This window comes from Temnothorax nylanderi, unplaced genomic scaffold, assembly GCF_030848795.1.
Source record: "Temnothorax nylanderi isolate EJ_2023f unplaced genomic scaffold, tnyl_v1.0 TNYL_tig0029_pilon, whole genome shotgun sequence".
NCBI classification, from domain to species: Eukaryota; Metazoa; Arthropoda; class Insecta; order Hymenoptera; family Formicidae; genus Temnothorax; species Temnothorax nylanderi.
The window spans coordinates 1,185,797-1,202,108 of NW_027249091.1; the positions used below are offsets into that span (position 1 = coordinate 1,185,797).

The 16,312-nt window shown below is 34.3% G+C and overlaps 2 protein-coding genes across 2 annotated transcripts; both read right to left on the minus strand.

Moving 5' to 3' along the window:
* Window positions 1-252: 252 nt before the first annotated feature.
* Window positions 253-10,067, minus strand: Ana3 (anastral spindle 3). The gene is made up of 28 exons (XM_071702317.1): window positions 9,915-10,067; window positions 9,632-9,816; window positions 9,277-9,420; window positions 9,044-9,183; window positions 8,622-8,880; window positions 8,364-8,522; window positions 8,137-8,241; window positions 7,540-8,061; window positions 7,007-7,459; window positions 6,699-6,908; window positions 6,421-6,627; window positions 6,050-6,223; window positions 5,823-5,958; window positions 5,460-5,684; window positions 5,080-5,341; window positions 4,768-4,943; window positions 4,407-4,649; window positions 4,069-4,292; window positions 3,620-3,913; window positions 3,199-3,436; window positions 2,948-3,116; window positions 2,674-2,870; window positions 1,872-2,596; window positions 1,581-1,785; window positions 1,248-1,459; window positions 990-1,130; window positions 800-929; window positions 253-714 (listed from the first exon to the last, which is right to left on the minus strand). Exons 1-28 carry the CDS (start codon window positions 9,958-9,960, stop codon window positions 431-433), a joined length of 6,465 nt encoding a protein of 2,154 aa, XP_071558418.1. The 5' UTR covers window positions 9,961-10,067; the 3' UTR covers window positions 253-430.
* Window positions 10,068-11,886: 1,819 nt separating this feature from the next.
* On the minus strand, window positions 11,887-16,012 carry LOC139770413 (F-box/LRR-repeat protein 4-like). Its single transcript, XM_071702338.1, has 8 exons — window positions 15,925-16,012; window positions 15,541-15,768; window positions 15,337-15,436; window positions 14,668-15,247; window positions 13,554-13,746; window positions 13,101-13,470; window positions 12,631-13,021; window positions 11,887-12,488 (listed from the first exon to the last, which is right to left on the minus strand). Exons 2-8 carry the CDS (start codon window positions 15,757-15,759, stop codon window positions 12,146-12,148), a joined length of 2,196 nt encoding a protein of 731 aa, XP_071558439.1. The 5' UTR covers window positions 15,760-15,768; window positions 15,925-16,012; the 3' UTR covers window positions 11,887-12,145.
* Window positions 16,013-16,312: the final 300 nt, after the last annotated feature.

Sequence of the window (16,312 nt, forward strand, 5' to 3'; positions counted from 1 at the left end):
CGATCAATCATTTACCTAATTTAAAGAATATAATATTTTTCTTGTAATAGACATTATTGATTAATATCGGTTTTCTTGTTATATTATTTATACAAAATTTATTTGAATAGACCTTACGACTTATTAGAATGACTAAATCAGGTCAGTAGATAAACTTAATATTATTTAGTATCTGAATTCGTGGAATATGGATTTGTTGTAAAGGATTGTTAAAAAATAAAATATAAACCATTATATAATGGCACTGAACACTTGTTCCAAAAAGTGTGTATATCTACACTGACAGTTTGTATTAACAGCAGCACTTTAAAATGCATACTCCAACTGTACAATATTCCGTATATAAAAAAATATTACACGATTGAATTATTTTACAAGCTAGCGTCGGTCAGAAATTAGTATGTACAACATTTGGTCATTCGTCAAAATATCAACTGGGTTGCGCGTCAACATTCTTTATTTCGACTGGACTGAGAATGGTGAGCACGTATTGCAGAACCTTGACCAGTTCCTGCTCCTGTTTACTGGCGTCGATACTCGACAACGTAAATCTGCCGAGGGCTTCCCGAATGCTCTGCGAGAATCCGGCGCTTCGCGCGATAAGTTTTCCTTTTTGGTTGTTGCTGATCAGAGACCACAGCATGGATCCAGCTAGATTGATCTCGCATGGCGATCCAGTCTTGAAGACGTCGTGCAGCAGATTGATGAAATCCACTGAAAAAATAGCAAACATTTAGTACGATTTGTAATGTAAATACAAATTATTGTATCTTTCTTAGGTTTGCACTCGTTTATTTACCTGAACTAAGAAGCCGAGGTCTGTTTGCTATGTTGAACGCTAAATTGCGTAATATCGATATTGCGAGAACTTTGCTCGATGACGAAGAACATTTTGCTAAGTGCATTAAAACGTCCAGAGCATCGGTGGCCTGAAAATGTTACCATATAGTTGTCACAAGCAACAACTAATACATGTTTCTATATTTTACCTTTGGTACGCATAACTGTCCCTCCTCGTAATAAGTAAAATCAATTAAAAATTCTAGACAATATATTTCCACTAATGGCCACGGTTTCACCCGTTTGGTGATGGTGGGATGTATCTTGGTGAAAAGCTGGAGAAGATTACTCTATAAAATGAACAATTAATTCGTAATTAATTAATCAGTTTGGAAACAGCAGTCTAAGTCTCATTACTTTGAGACTATTCTGTAATAATAATAATAATAATGAGATGATTTAATTACCTTCGAAATGCAGACTCTACACTCGTGAACGTGCACCGCATTTCGCAGAATGTGAAAGGCGAAGTGCATCTTGTGATTATCGAAAATTTGACCGGCCCTTTCAATTTCTTTGCACGTTACTTGTATGACGACATGTATCAGCGCGAGCGTATTCGGCGTTTTCCTTAATCCACTTCCCGGTAATATCGTCGTTAACGTTAAAGACTGTGCGGCTAAAAAATTAAAACGCAATTTAAAAAGATCGCATATTATTTTCAACAGAGAAATCGTATATCTTTCTCAAAGTTGTTAATAATAATTAAATAAAGTGTAGGTTTTTAAACGTAATCTTACCAACGTTACATTTCGTTGTGAATGTCGCCAGCAATTTTAAAGCAGACGTTGACACTGTTTTATTTAACGCTATCCAGGCCCACAACTTGTGCACCACGTCCGCTAAGCCCTCTTTCGTCAGGGTTTCTTTAACACGTACATCTCCGCACATGAAGTTCATCAGAAGTATGAAGGTACAATTCACATCGTGCAACAAAGGATGAGTCTGTGCAACAAAAATAAGACAGGTTCTTACAAATTCATACAGGAAATTCCATGATCGAAATTCCATGTATTAAAGTCTTTCCCTGCCTTTTTCTCCGCTTGCTTCTTGTAAAGCTCAAACGGTTGAAGATTCAGCTTGACATACAATTCTTTTAGGATCATCAACGCGGTCTCGGGAAGATTACCCCGTAGCGCCGCTCGCTTTGCCTTCTTCGACGCGCATAATAGATTAGTAAGGGCACCTACAATAAGATCTTTATCCTCCGATTGTTTGCTGCTCTTTTTGGACTTCGTGTAACTATGAGCGATGAAAAGATGCAGTAACAGTCCACATAATTCGCCTCCTATGGTAGTTTGTCCTTGATCTGGTAGCTGTTCGTCTTTCGTACGCAAATCTTTCTCGCTCTCGTTTGATTTTCTGTAATACACATTCGCGTCTCTTATTGATAATTTGTTGACGTTCGATATGATATCTCGCAAACCACTATCTTTGCTTTCGATCGAGACATGCGCCACATTAGTATCGAGCACGGTTTGTAATAGAGAGGTGCCGCTTCTTCCCAAGGAATCTTTTTGAATCTCGTGGGACAGTAGAAAAGCTAAGGCACTAATGGCGCTCATTCTCAGATCTGTCGTAGAGTCCTTTATCGCAAAACAAATGGAAGCCAAGACCGTTTCAGGCCCGCACAATTCTAACGCGCTTTGAATGGCTTCAAAATGTTGATCCTCCGTTAACGAAAGCACAGCCACGAAGTTGTAGATTTCCGTCCAAAGTCTGTTACGCAGATATATCAGGTGCAGTTCGGCAGACTCTAAGGAGATTAATATATGGAACGTTGTTTAAAAATCCAATTATACATTTGTGACGAATAAATGTTCAAATACGCACGGTATAAATCGATATTTAAGAAGCAAAATAGAATATAAAGCGAGTCCGGAGAAAAGAGTACGACGGCTGCGTACTCGTTGCTATGCGTGATGCAATTTGTTAAAACTGTGCAGATGCTGATATACATTTCCAGCGTATCAGAATAATGACTCAGACTCTTCCTGCTCCTGATATCCTTCGGAATCTCAGTCAAACACCTTAAAACGAGAGATCAAATGAGATAATATAGGTGAAAAAAGATAATCCAGCGTTATAGATTTTTCTACATACATACCCGAATAAATACTTATCGATGGAATATTCGTAGACTTGTCGTACAACCTCGTGTTGTCCGACGAATATTAAATTATTCAATAAATTACAAGCAGCTGTAATAAGCGAAGGCGTCGCTATTGATTGCAAAGGATTGTCCACATCTGTTATTTCCGAAACTCTGCCGGAAACTGTAAGAGAAATAAAGAAGAATTTAAAAAAATATAATTAAAAATAAAAGAGTTATAGTATATAACTAAATAATATAATTACAGAGTTGTAATTCATCCTGACAGTTGTATAAGTGCGATACGGTGCGCGGTACCAATGAAATGCAACTAGATTGCAAACTTTGTACAATAGTTGCTTTGCCATTGTTTCCTTGACATTCCGACTCTTCCGCATCTAAAGTAGTCGACGTATAGATATTTGAACACAGAACGCTGATTTCATGATAGATGTTGCATTGCTCGGCATGTATCAGGATAGCTTGTGGTTGTAAAGAATCATCCTGTATAAAAAGATAATTTTCTAAAGTATGTACACAGCTTCAATTTGTATTTCAGCAATTTAGAAACGTAAGAAAATATGAGTAGTCTATATAATATTAATTAAAATAGAGAAATTTAATATTTTAAGACTAATGCTTTCTCGACGTTTACGATTTAATAATATATCGTGCTCTCACACTTACACATTGAAAAGTCATAGAGTTGCAGTTTTTGAGGATGTTGTAAAACGCGATACACGCTTGTTCTCTCACTAAACAAGATTCGTCCCTGCTTGTGATGCACTGAAGCAACGTGTGACACAAGTCACTCGGTGCCATGGCGATTGCGTTGAAGAGTTGCGACGCAGTATGTACTGTGTTCATTAGACCTGCCAATAATTGTAAAGCCGAGGCGCGAACCAAAGGATCTCTATTTTGCCATAACATGGGTAACCAACTCAACGAGCGTCCCTCTTCGCACCAAAATACTATCCACGACTGAAACAATGTGACAATCGTATTATTCACTTGAGTTGCGATTAATAATCAATGTAAAATACAAAATACAGAAATAATCCGTTAATTCGCAATCAATAAATAATAATTTGTACGTAATATCGTTTTCAAAACGATATTAAATTGAAATTACTTACACTTTTATTAAAATTGATTTGCATCTGATGCAACAAGTGATTAAGACATATTATCGAGTTTCTTGTTATTGATAAACCCATAAAGCTAACAGTACCAGCACCATGAAAGGACACGATCGGCTCGATAAGCGTGTTGCAAAGAGACAATAGTAGATTTTTATGATTTCTCCATTCGCATTGCCCGATCAGATACGTCAAACACGTTAACAGCCAATCGAGATATGCTAAAAAAGAGAAGGAAGGATATTCATAATATCAAACTTTACGAAATCAATATTCTAAAATAAAGATGGGTATCACTAAAATTTAGATGTAATATATTTAACAAATATTAATACCGAGATTGTAGAAATGCTGTTGATCCCCGAAACATAATGTTGAAACAACGAACTCTACAAATCGTATCCAGGTGTTCTTAGGTTCGTCGTTAGATTTCTGCATTTTTTCGATCGCCGAACATGTACGTACTAATTTCAGTATAGATTGATGTACATTTTGATTGTCAACTTCTAAGTTCTTAAATAAATCTGCCAATGATCTCGTCATGTTTTTCATAATCCTACTGATCCACGAACCTTTTCCTGAAGAGAAAAAAAAAAAAAAAAAAAAAAAAAAAAAAAGGATTATCTTAATATATAATTCGTATTTGAGAAACACGAGTATACGCTCTCTCAGCATTTGCTATTCAAGTCATCTTACCCTTCTTTGCAACATTTAAATACAATTGTAAAAAGATTAGAACGTCCACGAATAAATCACAGTCCTCTTTACTTGTAGGATGCGATAATAAAAATCGCTCGAACGTTTGTTCCCACGGCAGTGACTCGATATCTTTCTCATCGTTACGTTGAAGTACTTTGTAAAATTTCAGATACCTGAGAAATCAAATAATTATAGTAGATAACGAACAATTATGCTGTAATATGCGTTTGATACGCGCTTAAGTTTGATGCGTTAAAATCAACAGTAGTAATAAAAATTATTAGCTACAATAACTTAACAATGACTTACATTGTGAGGTAATCTAACGCGCACATAACGCTATGGTGCGTGGTAGAATTTTGAATATTGTAGAGTTGCTGTTGACAACAATACTGCGGAAAACTGCATTGTAAAGAGAGAAGATCCTTTTCAAGAATCATCAATTTCTGTGCAATTTCGGAATCCTTTAAATCATCTAAGCATTTCCATAACATGTTTATGCCGCCGTTCCATTCCCAGGCCCAATACTGTCTAATGAACGTTAAGACTATTGGTTTGCTGCCATGAATTACTACAAATTATAAAATAAGGAACTATTAACTTTCTGTTAATTCTATAACTCGCGAAATCGTACAGAATTAGTAACATACTCTTTCCAGCTGAAACATTTTATAAGTATTATTACTTACATGATACATCAGATCGCCTATGTATACTCGTCTTCCAATGAGATCTGCACACGAACGGTAGTTTCATGTTTGTCACAACAATATATGGCAACGAGATATGTGACGCAATGTTGTTTTCCACATCTTTTTCGTTAATCCTTATGATATATTCGCTGTAGAGTAGTAAGCACAATAGTTGCGCGCCATCGGATTTTACACACTCGTTGTTTGGAAACAAAAAGAGGCCTAAAATATAAGATTTTATGCATTTAGCATCAAACTTATATTATAGATTACGAAAATAGCAGTGATACTTTACTAAATATGTTTAAATTAAATTTTGAACAAGTATATAAATTTAAAAAATTATGATAAAATACATACTTCTTATGATACTAAAAAGAACATTAGTTTTGAGAGATAACTCATGTCGTATGGTACATTCAAAGAGTGCGAGTAGTTTTAATATGCTGATTATTGGTATCACAGAATCTGGGTAATTTACATAATCCTTTTCTACCTAAAAACATTTAATATATTTAAAACATTTAAATCGGATGAAAAACATTTGTAATATTCTTTTTTATCAAGTATTTTATCAAGTAACTTACCAGGGCTTTATTGAAAATATCCAAAATCAAAGGTAGTCCACCTTGATTAATAAACAATTTATGCAAGGAAGTGTCGGAAAGCATCACGCTAATTTGTACTAATGCAGATTTTCGAATTTTCGGGTCGACGTTTGGTTCGTTCAACATTTCCAGCACAGATAACATATTGCTCCTCTGTAAACAAAGTATTCTTGTGAATTATGTTCGAAATGATATATACATTTTATATGCATATATTTCTAAAATGGCATTTTAATTTTTAATATTAATTTTAATAATTTAAAAAATACACACAAGGACAATTCTCTGCCAAATGACTAAATCAAGACTATAAAAGATTTTCAAATATTCTGAATGCAAATATGTGTAACCTGATAATTGCCTTCTGATCGCTTAATGAAGTTTCTACGTTCAAATATGCAGAGTGAGCTAAGAGGCAAGCCGTGTAAAGACGACAAACGTGGCAATTTCTGGACAGAATCCTTTTCCTTCCCAAGAAGCCAGATTAACCGACACAACGCTTCTTCCCGGATATCACTGTCTGGTGAATATAGAAATCTCAAATTACCTTTTAACACCTGAAAAATTGAGATTTATATAGCACATAATAAATAACCACGAAAAGATGTCTGCGATCAAGTTGAATTACCTCAAGAAAAGGCAACTGTATACTGTTGGAAACATCAGGATCAAACATTTTAGTTATACATTGGCCTAAGGGTGTATGTGTATCAGCGTGACACTGTAAGAGATACAATACAGGAACGAGAGCTTCTAAAGCTTTCAACCATCCAGTTTCGCCCATTTGTATTCTTCCTTTCAGTATAAATACTAACATGTCTCTCGATATCTCATTTATCTATATATCAAATCAAAATTAAATTAAATTGTAAAATCAAAAACTGCACCATAACTTTGCAACACAAAAATGTTTGATTAAAAAAAATTTTCTATTACTCTGCTATCCTCGCTAGTTGCGCCATGAGAAATGATTTCTGTCAAGACATTTGGTTCAAACAGGAACGTCAAATTTTCCCACGATAGTTTACTATATTCTACTCCTAGAATACTCTTAATCAGGACATGGCATTCGACATATGTGGTATATTGGATGTCTACATCTGCGTTTGCTAGTAAATTCAATATCAGTTTTGTTGCCAACGCATAATCCTCGTCATTTAAAGAATATCTCGGGATGTCTTGTAAAAATTTTACCGCCGTTTTAACGACAGTTAAATTTTTATGGTACGACAGACTCAATTTAGACGCACGTAACAATCTTAACGTTTCCGAAGGCGATTGCTCCGATAAATTTCTTAATATACAGATAGCTGACTGCATAGACTTTGCGACGGTTCTAGTATCATCGAATAGTTTTATCAGTGCTATCTGATTATCATCTTGAAATTGCTGCAAATGAAAATGATTGTATTAACGGTGATAATCGGCATTAATGAGTGGAATAGGAAAATAAGAATTGTATTACTTACACGAGCATATTCTAAAAGCATAGAATGCAATGCTGGGTACAATAGATATATTGGTGCGTCCATTATAGCATTTGTTATTGATTCTTTCAAAGAATTCGGTATAACTGCGTCCGCTAGCTCTAATGGCACGATACTGCTCAATAATCTCATAATAATGGTAGTAAGATACAAGTATGTTATCCTCAAGTGATCTACATTACTACAGCTTCCAAAATATTCCATCACCTCCCCCATTAAATTGAATAACGCCTTTAAGTCATCATTTATCTTCAATGCCATACCATCGTTGCAGAGCCAGATATTCGGCATTACACAAATTGTCAACAGCTGCACTAATTCATGCGTTAGATCTGTGACATATTTGATGTTTCGTAGAGGAAAAAGGGTATTGATAGGAATGCTTAATTGAGTAAGAACGTGTTTCAAAGATTCTATACAATAAACCGGCAGAAGCATCTGCTGCAATTGTAAGACAGAATCGTCGACATTTTCGCTGATACTCTGACTTCTATCGCTAGTCCCCTAAAAAGAATATTACACAATAAAGAAATCTCAAGAATGATAAACGATAAGAAATCAAAGACAAAATCTACTCACTGCCGATTGATATGCTTGATAGTTCGCTTCCGGTACACCACTATCTGGACCATCTCCACCTTCCGAGGATGTGTAAACGTTGCTATCTAACTTGCCACCCAATAACTACGTAAAAAATAGTACAAAGAAATAAGGTAAAATCGATAAATCATTATATTATTAAGTATAACAGATATTATATAGTTTCTTGTATTAAACAAGCGTATAAAAATATTATTGAGAGTTACTTTTTGCTTCTTATTCGCCACACACGGTTCACAGTAGTAATAAATGCGGAACCTTAGAGAACGAGTTAGTTTACGCAATGTCTTTAACACAGTCGGAACTATACATGCGACATTAGTTTCTGACATGTTAGTGCTCGATTTAAGAAGACCATGAAGTATCTGTAACACATTTAAGATATATACTTTATTAATTTATCACTCAAATCAACATGTATATACGCATGTATTAAAGGAAATTTATTAAAAGAAAATGTTTACCGTAATTATTGCTGGTCGCTGAAGGAAAACTTCTGCTGGAAAATCTTGCATCATAACATTTGTTATAAACTGACATGTATGTAGTATATGATTTATATCGACAGCGTTATTAAGAGCTTCTTCAACTGCGGTGAGTACTCCTCTATCCGATGTAACCAGTGGTTGCCATGGCATTACTAACCATTTAATACCACCTTCTATCGTTTTAGAAACTTGTGTACCGTTCTCACTTTCCAGTGTCATATCAAATGGTATAGTACTATAAACACAATTCATATACACATATAAATATGATACTCAAGAAAGAAATATTTTTCCCAGAGCCAACTTTTTTTTACAAATTCAACCGCTACTAATTTTCTAACGCATGCTCAATAATATATTACTCCATTTTGTTACAATACTTTTGTATTAATTCTTACTTGTCCAAGATAGACGGGAGATTGAAAATACCATTCAAATCGTTATAGTCTTCCCTTTCATAGTCCTTATTTGTATATCTAATACGATCTTGTGTTTGTATTCTGGATCTACCAAATTCCGAACATACTGTAGCAATATCCTGCAATGTGATTATAGTTATCTGTTTGTTCCTATAATATATATAAGTACATAGTTATTACTATATTTTAATATGTATGTTTGATTTATTTACCTGACTCCTTTCTGGATGCAGAACGGCTTGTTCGATTTCATCTAATTTCGCGTACCATTCAGAGGGAAGCTTTCTCCTTAATTCGTAAAGTTCATTTTGGAACTTTAACTTGCCAAATGCATTCAAGTAACTCTTCACGTCTGCCTTGAAGCAAAGATCGTACATTAATTAAAATAAAATGAGCTATTTATGTTGCACGTTAAGTATTTTACAAAAATTTAAAGCGCTATCCAAAGTAGATTTTTCTGTATCAGAAATATTTTATTCTGGGCTTAAGGGTATTAATGAAAGAAGAATAGGATTTGTGCTAAATTTGAAATTTGTCAGTAATCATCAGCCAAAAGAGTCTGAGTACCTTTGACAGTCGCAATAACAAATTCAGTACTTTCTCTGGCTGCGGCGCAGTCTCGAACGAAAACCAATTGAACAGCCTTTGGATTATCTCTCTTTTGACAGCATCGCAGTCACACGCGAAACCTAAATCGTACTTGGAGATAATATTATCCAAAGCTCGCAGGCGTATCTCATCGATAGCGTGGCCTGAAAACAAAATGTCAAAGTAATGGGGAAAATACGCAAAAAGTGTGCGTACATATAAAGTTTTTCCGAATGACCATTTATCTCCTCTTATTCATTACCAAGTTTCTTAACGTGTACGGCGGTTATTCCGGCGGTGCCCAGCATTGTAAATAATAAATCTGTCAGATCGTTGGAGGTTATCTGTCACACGGGCTTTGAAAATTTAACCGCCAAATTTTGCAGGCCATACGCCAGACGCCTGTTGCGTATCTGCCGTGGTCGATCGACACGCCGCCTATCGGTCCACGAAGGCACAGGGAAGGTGAGCAGCTATTTGGCGCGAAGAAATGTAAATACAAGTGAAGGGAAAGTGAAATATGTTTAGTTCAAATAAAAAATTCGACAAAACAACCTCTCTTGTAATTTATTTCAAAATGTTAATACTGATTTCTTTCGTCCAAAATCTCTAAAGATATTGTATTTGCATGAGAAACGAGATTATTGATCGATAATCAATCTCGCTAATGTATAAAATTCGTATACTTCTTACGGAAAATACGATCGACTGGTACAAAAAAACTTTAACATATTGTAGCCAATAAGAAATGCAGCATTAATTGAATTGACGAAAAATAAACGTGTTAAGTATGTACCTAAAATTAAAGCGCGCCTTGCTGAGACTTATTTATAAAAATCATTATTTATAAAAAAGGATTTAACATTTTCGATGTTTATTCCTTTTAAAAAATTAGGAACAAAATTATTTCGAGGTAATCACGTGAAGTCAAAGAAATTGCGGTCAATAACGGTGCTGCGCGAATTATATTAATTAAAAGTTTTATCCGAAACTAAAGTGAATAAACCCCAATATAAAATCAATTGAAGTATTATCAAATTTGTAAATTGAAAGACATTGTAGTTAATTTTTTAAGAAATATTAGAAACGATTAGTTAAATAAAACAACTGTTCATTAAAATAATATAATTTTTAAATGTAACTACTTTGGACTACTGCAATAATTATAGAATTTTCTGTTTTATATAAAATAATATATTTTCTCGAAATTGTAAAAAAATAATTATATTTTCGTCAGTTATAAAAGAATTTCTTATAAATACGTTTTTTAGTTCTGAAACGATTGTTTCATTTCAAACTGTTATTGCGCTTGTAAGGCTGATCTATCTAAACAAAAGTGCAAACATATCGCAGTTGTGTGTATTTATGTCAATGAAGAATGTACCGTACTATACACCCACAACTGACCAGCCACTGATATAGAATAAATCTTATACAGTGATCATATACTTCCAATCCGCAAAATACAAAAAATAAGGATGCACCGCAAACAGTTCAGTTTCACAAAGAATAGATGCTTCGGACAAATGCTGCTCAGCAGATGAAACTGAACACGTACAAAAAAAAAAATTCTGTTGCTAAAGTACCCATTTGCGAAATATTTACAAACTGAAAAATTAGCTTAATCGGAAATAGCTTTTCACAAGCAAGAAAAAAAGAAGCCTCTGGAAGAATTGCGTTTTGTATGTAAAGAATTATAAAAATTCCAAACTATAGTGATACATATCACAGTTCTGAATGACTTTCACAGACAAAGGATTTAAAATAATTTTAAAAAGAACTGAGTACCTATTCTGAGAATCTTCAAAACTCGTATAAAAATATTCAAGTGACGAAAAACGAATGGGTTCGAATTTGTAAAAAGTCAGAAAATCTATCGGGATGTTTTCGATGATTTAAGCCAAAGTTCTAAATTTCGAATAAGGTGTTCGAAAAAAGCACATTAAATCAAAACAAGAAAACAAAATTTCAAAGAACTAGCCAATTCAAATTAAAAATAATAAGTTTCACGAAAGAATGATTGTATAGATATGGCTCATGGTCTGCAAACTGAGATTATCGCGAAAAATTATTTTTGCATGATACTGCATGGATTAAAAGTGCAAAATCAAATTTCAGTTTGTCAGAAATAGATTTGGGTGTGGATAGATTTTTTGGGGGTGTGGGAGTGCAGGGGGAAAAGTGGAGGCCCTCCCCCGCCTACTTCTAAATTCTTTTTATACTATATGTAGATATACCAGAATCATTTCAAAACTCTTATTTCAAATTTTGCGCACTCTTACATCACTGCGCATGCTTTCTCTGATGCTCATGTACGTACTTATCTCTGCCGATATAGCATAATTCTTAACCCGAAAATTATCACTTTTAGTACTTTATAACTTTTGTTCTACTTGAGAGCGACGATTTTAGCTTTTATATTCGAATTTAACACGCCAAAATACATAATATATTGTTAAATTTCAGCCAAATCGGTAAGGAAGCCACTTTCCTTCACATCCACCATCCTAATTCCTTACACAGTGGTTTCGCTTTTAAATGTTCAAGGATGGACACGTGTGGATATTTTTCCTTCGCCTGAGCAACGAATGATGCCTGGCTATCACGCGTGTCGTCGGACCCGTTCCGCATAACATAAATTGTTTGTAGTTTAGGACACTGCTCGAGAATTGCGAAACTAGACACATAATCCAAGTATATTTGTCTCAAGTTTTTACACAGTGTCAGTCCTTCATAGACATCGTAATTGGAATTCATCACATTGACTTCTTCTAAGCGTTGACAGGAAGGAAACAATCTATGCAAGCTATGCTTATCGCTTGTGCAATATTTGTTCCTATAACAAAAGTCATACTATTATGCGGTTTTTCAATCACAAAAAGAAAAACAATAACCGTTTCATGGTGCTTGCAAGAAATGTAAACACACACATTTTGATAAAGAATAATGTTTTAAAAGAAAATTTAGCATACACGTACATCTTCACGTCCATCATTGTCAGTTTCCGTAAATTTTTACATTCAGCGAGGGCATGAATACCTCGCGATGTAATTAAATTGCCCGATAAATCTATTATTTCCAAGTCTGGACACGAATTTTTTAACTGTATTGTAATTGCGTCTACATGTAGTGGTCTTTTATCATCATCAAAAATAAATATGTTCAAATCTAGTGGTTTTAAAAAATCCCAACAGGTAGGCTTGCTCAAATTTAAGTCACGCATCTGGCGAGTTTTTTGCAGTATTTTGCAAAGAGATTTAACTTCTATATGAGACCATCCAAGATCTAATTTCTCTAGAAATTCTAGATTTTCGAGACTCGAAACTTCTTGGTCCATTTTCTTCAGAGTACAACAATTGAGATCCAATACTTGAAGGGAAAAAAAAACAAAAAAAAACATTAGTCATATACAGTTTATCTGCAATATTAATCATATTTATTTATGTACCTTTCAAATTTTTGCATATCTCTGAAATTTTTAATAGAGATAATTTGTCAACAAACTTGCAGCTACTTAATCGTAAGTGCGTTAAACAATGGCCGCAACTCTGAAGAAAGTTTACGAAATCCGGTTCAGAAATGCAGCTCGCTGTAAGATCCAACTGTTGTAAATCTTTACATTTAGATGCGAAATAAAGCAGAATTTTATCATAACAAAAGTATGAATCCTTAGAGTATTCTTTTTTTAAATTTCGTAAGTTCAAACATTTGAAGAGAAAAGGATCCTGTGTTAAATTATTGAGGCGTTTATTTACTTTGCTCATACGGCAAAACGACCTCATATCCAAGTATTTTAATATCATTAGTATTATTTCATCCTGCAAAAACAAAATATAAAATTTTAATACATGAGATTATATTGTAATAAATTATTACGAGAAATAAACTTCGAATATTTTACAGAAAGCGCAGAAAAACTGTCAAGTTGCTCCTTGGATTCTCCCGAAGAGAGTTTGATATCTTCTATAAATTTTACATAATTCCAATGCTTTCTTAATAAAGGGTGATATCCCTGTTTAGAAGATGGTATATCTTCCTCTCGAGATACTTGCTTGTGCGCGAGCTTGCTCTTGTGAAAACTCATTGCAATGTCGCTGCAAATAACATTGGAACACAAATTTATTTTCATTATTAACACTGCGCTGAGAGCGTGTTTTTGAAAGCGTATGTTACAAAAAACCTATAAAAATTCATTGTATTATCTTTAAGAATTAAAAAAGTGATTTCTACATAGGCCGGAACTGTTGCAATTTCTTTTTTAAGTGTCGAAACGTCAGGAGAAAACTGTAAAATGCGAGTTTTTATAAATGGCATATTTTTTGAATATGTGGCTAAGAAAATAGTTGTTCAAGGGTTTTATAGTTCCATAATGGTACTTGAAAGGAAAATACACGAATAGAACCTAAAAAAAGTTGAATTATTAAAGCACTTGAAAATTGGTAATTTTGGTATACAGAAAAAATGAGATTTGAAGACAAAAGCAATGCTATTTTTTTTTTAAAGTTTACTTCTTATTTATTATTTATAAGTAGGATTAATATTGAAAAAAAACACGTAAAATACAAAATTACTTATCCGTGGACAAAATTAACGAGGTAGAGCCAGTGATGGTAGACGGCAAACGGAATAGCATGCTACAGCATGTGGAGGGAATGGCTGTGCAAGGCACAGCAACGGACAAGCTCCTCCATCCGTGTAGCCGACACGCCGAGCGTAACATGCTGTTCCTTCTGCCGTTTAACATCCGAGGTGGACACCCTGGGTCTTTGAAGGCACACACTACACTTCGATTGCTCGGTATGGCGCAACGAACTGTCGAACCTCAATGCCGCTTGGCAGTTACATGCCCACTATCACCAAGTTCTTTTATGGAAAGGAGCCAGTAAGCGCTGAAGCCATTCCCGTGGGAATCATAAATGAAAAATCGACTGTGCCTTAAAAGTCCCACGGTATCCGCGCAGGGTTAAGAAAATAAAATAAGATTGAATATTACTTGATGTCGAAAATTATAATACCTTTTATAAATAACGCAATATTTAGGAAATTCCTTTTGAAGATCAAGTATATCCAAGTATGCATTTTCATAATCACGTGTTGTATTATTAGGGTCATACAATTCACAGAAATTCCAAGGTTCTGTGTCTCGAGAATTATTTTCTTCTTGTTGAAATCTTAAGAAATCTTCAGAACATCGAGAAGAACAAAATCTCTTTGAACAAGAATGTCGTTGTTCCCGAAAGCGGTATAAGAGATTAGTTATACTCTCTTCTTCAGGATTTTTAGGAAAAATCAATTTTGATGTACCGATCAGCATCACAGCATCTAGCTGTGTGCAAGAGTTGGATATAAATTGTAGTCTGAGCATTTTGGTTTTAAAGTTACAAGACCGTAAAGGTGGAGAAAATATCCGTGATCCCGAACGTCTACGTTCGGTTACCCGACAAATTTCGTAGAATTTAGGCGGTTGATCCCATAATAAAATCCACCGACCCTCATCTTCAGAATCTTGAGCCCAAACTTCAATTACGTTCCCAAAATTATATACTTCATATATAGAGATTCTGATTGGATATACAGCTTCATGAAATTCGAGATCTTCAAAATAGAAAATTTAATTATAACCTTTTCTGAACACAAACATTTTCCGTAACAATATCTTATTTATCAATTCAAATGTTACATACCAATATGATGAAAATAATAATCTTTTCGATACTCTGGTACATAAGTATATGGCACTTGATTCTGCCATGGAGATATTGAAATATCGAAATTATACGTCTCCTAGTATTAAAGAATAAAAAAAGTACTGAATATTACCAAACGTTGTAGCATAAATTAGATTTTGTGATTTATATACTTTTCTACAGAACAGAAAATACACATACCAAAAGAAAATCTTCATGGCTTGGAAAATTGCTAGGTATTCCAATTATATTCTTACGAATATTACTTATGCTAGCAGTATTCTTACAGTCCTTTGTGGATATATTGCTATCCTTCACAAATTGATATATGAAATCAACATAATCCTCTTCTACCGCTACTCTGTCAGTATAAGGATATCTGACATCATTCTCGCAATGTGAGGAATGATTGGATGTCATATTCTCTTTCTTAAAAAAATAAAAGATATAAAGTAATAATATAATAAAATGTAATAATGTAATAATCTTTGTGCTTTGTCAGCACATATGTCAAAATGCTATGTTATAATATCATATATTTATTATAATTATACTGCAAAGTCTAATTATAATATCTATACTTACTTTGTAAGAAAGTTTATTTCCTTGCTTCCACGTGTTGAAGCGGCGAAGGGAACGTCTCGTTTGACCGCGTTGCGATTGACAACATTTTTCCACTGAACCAGCCAATCAGATGTTTTTATTTTCAATCAGCCAATTGGTGACAAATAATACAGACAGTGACGAACAGTGGTCACTCGCGGCATTATTTGCAGCGCGCTGTAGGTAAACACAGCGGCTCGTATTACCGATAGAGACCTTAACCACAGAGACTTTAACGGGCCCATGCTCCGCGCGCGGCTTCGCGAACTTGTTCAATTGAATTGTGTGCAGCGACGATTTTACGTATCATTATTCGTGAGAGTATGGAAATTCGCTTTAATCGGTGAATGAAATCTTGAAATAAATATTT

Excerpts from the sequence above, each read along its gene's own strand:
- Ana3 (XM_071702317.1), bottom strand. The coding sequence starts at position 9,960 with ATGCTGGGCACCGCCGGAATAACCGCCGTACACGTTAAGAAACTTG. Across the intron at positions 6,909-7,006 it reads CAACTAGCGAGGATAGCAGA|ATAAATGAGATATCGAGAGA; the intron begins GTAATAGAAAAT and ends TTTGATATATAG. Across the intron at positions 6,224-6,420 it reads GATCAGAAGGCAATTATCAG|AGGAGCAATATGTTATCTGT; the intron begins GTTACACATATT and ends CTTTGTTTACAG.
- LOC139770413 (XM_071702338.1), bottom strand. The coding sequence starts at position 15,759 with ATGACATCCAATCATTCCTCACATTGCGAGAATGATGTCAGATATCCT. Across the intron at positions 15,437-15,540 it reads GCCATGAAGATTTTCTTTTG|GAGACGTATAATTTCGATAT; the intron begins GTATGTGTATTT and ends CTTTAATACTAG. Across the intron at positions 13,471-13,553 it reads ACAGTTTTTCTGCGCTTTCT|GATGAAATAATACTAATGAT; the intron begins GTAAAATATTCG and ends TTGTTTTTGCAG.